Source organism: Notolabrus celidotus, chromosome 2, assembly GCF_009762535.1.
Source record: "Notolabrus celidotus isolate fNotCel1 chromosome 2, fNotCel1.pri, whole genome shotgun sequence".
Lineage (NCBI taxonomy): Eukaryota > Metazoa > Chordata > Actinopteri > Labriformes > Labridae > Notolabrus > Notolabrus celidotus.
The window spans coordinates 15,187,862-15,195,581 of record NC_048273.1 but is presented as its reverse complement, the minus strand read 5'-3'; the positions used below and the strand labels follow the sequence as shown (position 1 = coordinate 15,195,581).

General features: G+C 41.4%; 1 protein-coding gene across 3 annotated transcripts in view; it reads right to left on the bottom strand.

Moving 5' to 3' along the window:
- Nucleotides 1-7,720, bottom strand: part of sema6bb (sema domain, transmembrane domain (TM), and cytoplasmic domain, (semaphorin) 6Bb) — a 164,378-nt gene that overhangs the window by 83,373 nt on the left and 73,285 nt on the right. For all 3 annotated transcript variants that reach the window (XM_034707784.1, XM_034707774.1, XM_034707794.1), the window contains 3 exons: nt 6,545-6,659; nt 524-584; nt 330-392 (listed from right to left, as the gene is read on the bottom strand). In XM_034707784.1, the coding sequence (XP_034563675.1) occupies nt 330-392; nt 524-584; nt 6,545-6,659 (239 nt within the window). The remainder of the gene's footprint in view (nt 1-329; nt 393-523; nt 585-6,544; nt 6,660-7,720) is intronic.

The window sequence follows — 7,720 nt, the reverse complement described above, 5'->3', positions numbered from 1 at the left end:
CTCTTATAAACTGACTGTACACCGCCTCTGTAGCTACAGACTACAGGTTGATGTTGCTGGTAAGCTTGCTGTGGTGAAGCATCTGGCAGGCCAAGAGTCAAAATTTGACTTTGTAATAGGTGGGGACCAAAACATAGCTACAAAGATAATACATATTGTACGTCAGGCTCCCAGCAACACAACTCTTAATGAAGGATTATGTTGCTTAATGTAGTCCTCACATATTCTTGAACTTCCCCTTAACAAGTGCACCCCACATGTAAGAGCCACAGACAAAGACAGAGCGTATACCATACGGAGTAGACATAAAAACAGATGCACTGTCTCACCTCATGCTTGCCCTTCATCCTGCAGATCCTGATGTCATTCTTGTTCGACTCCCACGTTCTCTTCTATACATGAAAAACACACGAGCACTGCTAGTTAGCTACACTTGCATTTCACTGTGGCAGAAAATTACATTTTTTCGACCTGATGACATTTAAATTAGAAGGTGTGTGTAATCTGTCTGAAAGGTGCTCACCTTGCTGTAGAACATCTCCTCTGATGCTACGGTGTCCAGCTCCACACGGTAAAGGTCATCCCTAAAAAGGGACAGAGAAAGAGGTAGAGAGTGAGGCAGTTAGCCAACCCAGCACTGCCCAATGCTGGCGATAGGAAAATGCACTAAACAAACCATGTATACCATTTATACAGCAGAAGTACAGCACACTAACAGTGCGAGCTCAGAACAGTGCATGGTGAGTCAGATTTTCTTTTGGATAAGATCCAGGTCACACACCTAATACAAACTGGGAGTATGAATATTATCACTTTATATAAAATCTCTGTAGTTTTACTACTAAATAATTCTTTGCATGCAGCTGTGTAATGCATACATATTGGAGACATCTATTCATTTTTAAAGCTGATCAGACCCTAAGAGATTAGGGGACAGCTTTACACTGTCTTCCATTTCTCCAAGTGTACATATATATGAGAAATGGTACTCGACTGCATAATGCTGTCTCATATTTCCCCTTCGTCTCTTGCCTCTGCTCATTAAACTTGACTTGCTGCATCAAATTTTCTCCACAGCCCAGAATGCAGCTTATCATTCTTATTCAAAAGCTTGAAATTGAATTAATGGATGACTTAATCAAGTAGTTATACTGATGCTCGAGCACCCCCGCTTTCTGCCTACATGTGGCCCGCAACACTATGCATGTATTCATGATACTCCAAACACTGCTTTCTCGCACTTTTAATTTGCTGATAATTCTGCAGTAACCTTGGATGTTCCTCTGAAAATGCTAACGAAATGAGAGTGGAGCTAGGCAGCTAACGGCTGACGTTTGCATATTGATCAAGGCCTTGATATCTGCTGGGATGCATCTGAAGCTCAGGCTTCTTCTGCGCTGAGGACCATGCAGGCTTTGAATGGGCTAATCTGTAAATCTACCACACCTGTGTTATTGCAGCAGTATCGATTCCTATCTCTGATCCGGCTCTGCCTCCCATCTATACTGCATGTTCCCTCGGTTTCTCTTTTTTTATGAAACAGGGAGGGGTCATCAATTCTGCATCCATATACAAGGGCCTGCTCTTGTGAGTATTTAAACACCTGAGTGTGTGTTTGCATCTCTTATTTTTTCTCAGAACAAAGCTATGAAAATATGTGCATTGTGAGAGCACAGATAGGCCGTCAAGTTACTCCTCTCCTGAATAATTCATCCTCTTTCCTTGAGGCATGTTAAAAGATTCCCACTCCTGGTCAACCTTGTTGAGCAGGAAAACGACTAACGGGCACAGAAGTGCGAAATCACCAAACACTTGCCTGGTGCGTCCCAGCTTAATAGGTCAGAGTTTAAGCATCCTTCAAACACTGGAGTGGGCCAGAGTGTGAGGCGTAATCTAATCCAGGATGCTTCAAAGTTGCTTCGGCATTAACATAATGAATATAGCATCAAGCCTTCTAGTCAGTGTGGCTAGCATCCAGGAGTGTTGCTTCTGATAGTGCAGAGGAGGAGAATTATTTATGCTGCTGCTTGTTTTTCTTCAGCTCTTCTCGTACCTTGCAGGATGGATGAATCATGCAAAACCTGTGACTTTTATGTTTCTTGTTTGTACAAGGGTTTTATTGTGGGTATAAGGTGGACTATATGTGTTAGAAGGTTTGGATTCGAGAGGCTGACTAATGTATGAACATGCAAGTAAGGATTCATTGTTAATTTTTTTTGCAGGGTGTCCTCAGCCTTGAAAAACTCACCAGGCGATTAACTTCCAAAGACACCTTGACTCGCCTTACAAAATCTACAAATCAAAAGTGTCCTGTGTAGTTCACTTTGTCTGCTTTTTGTATAGGCCGTGCACGTGCCTGAGCTGCTATGTCATCAACGCCTCTGACCCTTTTTGACCTGGCTAATCCAAAGTCAACACGACTGAAGAGAAACTGTCAAAATATCCTTAATTTCTGACTTGACCAGCTGATGAACTTCCTCCCTCTTGGCTTGCCAAACAACAGCAGGCTCAATGTCCTGACATCTTAAGCTGTCAAGTTTCCTATATTATTACTTAGTTTCAGAACTCTTCTTCCACGTCCCTGTGAGCAGCACAGAGTCTTTTTGAGCCTGTAAATGTGCGGAGAAAAAGCTGCTCCACTGGATGAAACTGAAATGGAAAGATTTGGGCTGACCACTGAGTTACCCTGACACTTCTGCTGACTGAGGCAAAATGCCGTGGCATGGCTTTGAGTGAGTCTGAAGTCACCAGGATGCTGTAAATATGTGCCCCAGTAAGCAGCTTGCATGGTTTAAGACTAACAAGTGAGTTTCAGTGCTTTTTTCCTTCTTAAAAGTGTGCATGGTTAAATTTTGCACTACACTCTCAGTTCATTTAGTTAAAGATCTTGAGGCACTAATTTCACAGTACTTAAAAAAAACCTCACTTATTGAACATGAGGATGCAAAAACAACATCTATCCCAAACACCATGGAAAGATGAATCTGAACAACTGGTAAATTATATATAGTGTGACAAGAAAAACTGTCACCAAAAATAAATCAAATTTGAGTTTCATTTCCAACTACATGGTTAATGAAGTATACTCACATGTATAAGATGCATTTTGAGCTATTGAGTGGGTGTGAAATACATTGTTGTTCTATGTTTAAAGCAACAGTACCGGTAAAAGTTGCCTCAGGAACTCTTTCCCAGATTATTTTTAAGTTCAAAGCTTCAACAATGAGCTAGTTGATTGATCATCAGTTTACAGGCTGTGTGACAAATTGTTGTCATGGACTCTGTCTGTATGATGTTATCCATTGGTTACCGAAGTGGTGTTAAGAGCCCCAGCAATGGTGGTGTTGGAAATGTTGGAAATGCTGACTCAACCAAACTGTTGATCAGTCTTACCATAGGCAGAGATGTTGAGCTGAGGGGGATCACAACAGGATGACCTGTCCTTCAACTCGCCATTACCCTAATTATGCAAATTAATGCATAACTCTTAGCCGAAATAGTTTCAAAACTGATGATGTATAAAACACAATCCACTCCCTGTACAGTTGTTACAGTTAAAAAAAATGAGTTATGGAGACCAGAAGTTTAAATGTGTTTAATTCCACTGTGAAAATGTTCATTCTGAGATATCGAATGGGGTTTCCTTGGCTGCTCAGCTCAGTGTCAATCCCCGACCACAAAGACATTCTTTTTCTTGTCAGCATACTAAACTTTCTCTCTTTTCAGTCTGCAGCTGATCAGTCTGGCAGCTTTACCTCCCAAGCTTCCCAGCCTTTTCCACAACTGAGCATCTTCTCTGTCTATCTGCTGTGAGACATTTGACCTGGCCCAGTCTGCTGTGTGGACCTCGGTGACCTCTGAGGTCAGCGTCTGTGGGCTAATAAATAGAGCAGCTTCCCACCAGGTAGTAGGCCGGCACACTTTCCACCTTTTTTACCTGATGCTAGAGGTAAACACACAGATGCAGATGGCAGGGTAATATAATTGAGAGTTAGATTTGTTTCTTTGGTAATATTTGCAATAGGTAAACAAACTCCACTGGATTTTTATTTGTGAGTGTTAGCCCTTTGGATGTGACTAAGGCCTGAAGACCACAGGATCCACAGCTGCTCTTCTTGACAGCAATGAAATGGGGCTTAACGCAGCAAGGAGCTTTACTCCACCTGCCACCAGCCAAAAACACGGTTTACTTTCATTTAGCAAAGGATGGGGAGAGGACAGGGAGAGGTAGCTGCTCTCAGCGGGTGCTCAGGGCAGGGATTTAGCAGTGCTTGCAGTCTGAGGAGCAGCTATGCTAATGGTGACAGGATTTGGGGATGAGTGAGGCGTCTTATCAGGCCGTGCACTCTGCAGGAGCTTTTGGCAGTCAAACCTGCCACCTCCCAGGTACTTATTTATACATCATACATTTAAAAACTCTGCCTTCCCCCGGGGCTGTCAGTGGCTCACACAAGCGTTTGCGCATGGATCTATCATTTACTGTCAGGAAGCCGCAAACAGTATTAGCCACTTACAAGAAATATATAAATATAGTCATGAAACACTTTCTCTGAATCTCTCATGATGCCATCAACCTCTCTCGCCTCTGTCGTCTTTCTACCTGTCAGTCTAGAATTTCATTATCATCTGGTTAGCGGAGACATTCGTATTAGTTTACCTTTGCTTTTCAGGAAGAATTCCTTCAGTTGTAAATTGAAATGAAAGTCTCTCAGGCTGCTTCATGGCTTTGCTCATATTTTAAAGCAGACCTGTAGACTACAGTAGTCATAGTTATCTTTAGGCAGTTATACTTTATCGTGCAGTGGCCATGTGCATGCTTGTAGACCCCCTCAGTGCAGACAGAATGGCTGGAACCATGTTACATAGCTTGATATATTTACTACCATGTCTCAGTAGTGAGGTTAGACCAGCTGGAGGCCAAGGACTGGGTCATTTCCTGGACCACAGTGGCGTCTCTTATTGAAAACCACTTCAGTCCCCTCTTAGACAGCCACTACAGCAAATAACGATCACCATATGTTGGAACCCACTGTGTCTCATTTTTTGCTGCATGTCTAAAGCGGAATTATTTTCTGACAACAGGAGCAGTAAATCTTGAGGTGTGTGTTTTTTGTTAGTTCAGTCTGCTTCATGTCGGCTCCTGAATGGCTCCAGGGAGCAGCAGATGTAGCTTTACAGTGTAAACTTGGTGCAGCTGAGCAGGCCGTCCTCGTCTGGCTGTCCTGACCACCAGGGTTACTGTCAGCATCAGCACATTCACCAGACTGACAGACATATGGGGACCATCCCCATATGGACACCAACCTAGAAAACATTTGTCACGCCAAATATCCGGCTTGCATTAAGCTACTGTAACAGATTTGTTGGGTCTATGTAGTGAACCTACAACAGTGCATCATTTTATTTTATTACATGTATTTTATTGTGAAAATCAAAACCAACTGGCTATCAAGTTTTCTGGGGCACTGACTTCCATGTTTTAAAGCAGCAAAGATCTGCAGAGGAATCAATACACCTCAGCATGATTATTTTTTACTATTGAAAACAGAGGAACAGAGGAAAGTATTGTAGCTAAGGTTGTGTTACACTATTAACCTTCAATATAAACCCCAAACATAAACTTCTTGTATAAAAAGCCTTGGCCTGTAGCTTGTTATGAGAAAGAATAATCTGAGTAAACTTGTCTCACTTGTAAGCAGAGCCCTTATTGTGACTTTGGGTGATAAAACACTAGCATGGTCAGTTAGCATGTTTGTGATTAACTTATTGGCTAAAGTAGTTCAGCAGCTAGCCATGTGAGTAGTCATTGCTTACACAAGCTAAGCACAGTATATTTCTCAAGGATTGTCAGGTTAGCTATCTGTTCATCCTTTTTGGTGCAAACAAGGCTTCATTTTTTTTTTATACCAGTTTTTTTCGCATACCCTACAGTTGCCAGAGTTGTTTGTGAATAGCTTTGATCAAACTTGAAGAATATCGTCAAGAGTGTTGTTGTTTGTGTGAGCTGTCATGTGCCTTGTTTTTCCTTTATAAACTGCACATTGCATTTTAACCTACTCTACTCCAAGCAGTACTTAGATGTTGTTTTCCTTTGAGCTATTTGCTAATATTAGCATGCTATCATGTCCACAGTTAGCTTTTGGAAACACAGACCAAAGTGTAAACAAGAATGTAATATTCTAATTTAGTCCTGCCATAATTCATAAAAATCATCAGGGCACATTTACCTCTCTACAGAAACACTGATGGTGTGTTTTGATAGTAAATTTAGGTTTGAGGCTCGCCCACTGTAACTCCTAAAATAATGTCCAACAAAACTAGCTTATTTTGTTGCCAGGCAACAAATGCAGTGATAACAGACAATCCAACTGATATGAAAGCTGAAAATGTCTCAGACAGAGCTATATTTATACTTGTATACGTGTGATGCAAGCAGTCAAAAACATTTCACCAGTGCCTGAAAGCTTATTGTTAATGCAGATAAAAGAATTGTTTATATGTACATCAACCAGTATGTCTGTGTGCATGATGATAAGGATTGTACCTTGCACCAATGTAGAGTGTCCGGTTGACTTGGAGGACCCTCTGGATGAGTAGAGGCTCTTCTCTCAGCGATGACCGGTGAGGTCGGCCCAGAAACACTGGATGTCTCCTCACCACTTTCAGAAAATGACAGATAAAAACATACAATGTATGACCCAAAGCAGACATCCATCATTTCTGACAGAAAAAAATAGCCAATCTAAAAGTGGTTTTGTTTCTGAGCCATATTCAAGGTTATGTGGAGACAAAGTTTGAGACCTGCATTTGAAATACAAGCATGTCTGCTGCATCGAGCACACAAGGGCACAGAGCCGAGACCCAAGAAACAAACAACCTGAAAATGAAAGATGTCTGAACTAAACCTCTCATGTCACTGCTATATTTGGACAATACATATTCAGCCGCAAAAATTCAAATATTTCAGAATGTGAGTCACACAGAGACAGGTGACATTTGAGGAACATCAAAAAGGTAAAACAACAAAAAAAAATTCAAAGTGTTTCAGAGGATGAAGGATTCGCACGTCAAGAGAGAAACCATCAGGGAGAAGATAAAAGTGCTGGAGCATTTTAAGTATGTTTTTCTAATGTTGTCCCCAGATGTGCAAAAACACTGAAGCGCATGTGATGTGAGGTAGAGAAATGACAGTTTCATAAGAAGCAGATGGATTTTATGTAAATACTGGATGGCTATCTATCTAAGACCTTGACCAAGGTGTATGATAGAGTTCTTCATCTTACATTTCCTCATCCTATCGCAGCTCTTCCATCATCTTCTTCATATGTGAGACTAAAGTGCATTTATCTGTTTCTGCTTCTTATTAACATGTTTGTCTCCTTTTGCTTTATTTCCATCCTGTAATCTTTTTCTTTACTATTTCCATCCCTCCATCCTTGGACACATGGTTGTTTTTTTTCCTACTTCTCTCCTTCATTTTTCTTTCTACTTTCCTCATCTGTAAATCAACATAATCCTTCATTTTCTACTGTAACTTTTTCCTGCCTTAGCCACTGCTGCTGAGTCTAACACAGAGCCATTGTAGCTCTCAGTAGCTTATACTGCTCTGTATTGATACGTCGAGAAGGGTCTGGCCTCAGCGGGGAAACCATCAATCAATATTATTGAACTGCAATCAATCAGCGTCTGGTCTGAGCTGGAGACTGCCAACCTGATATGG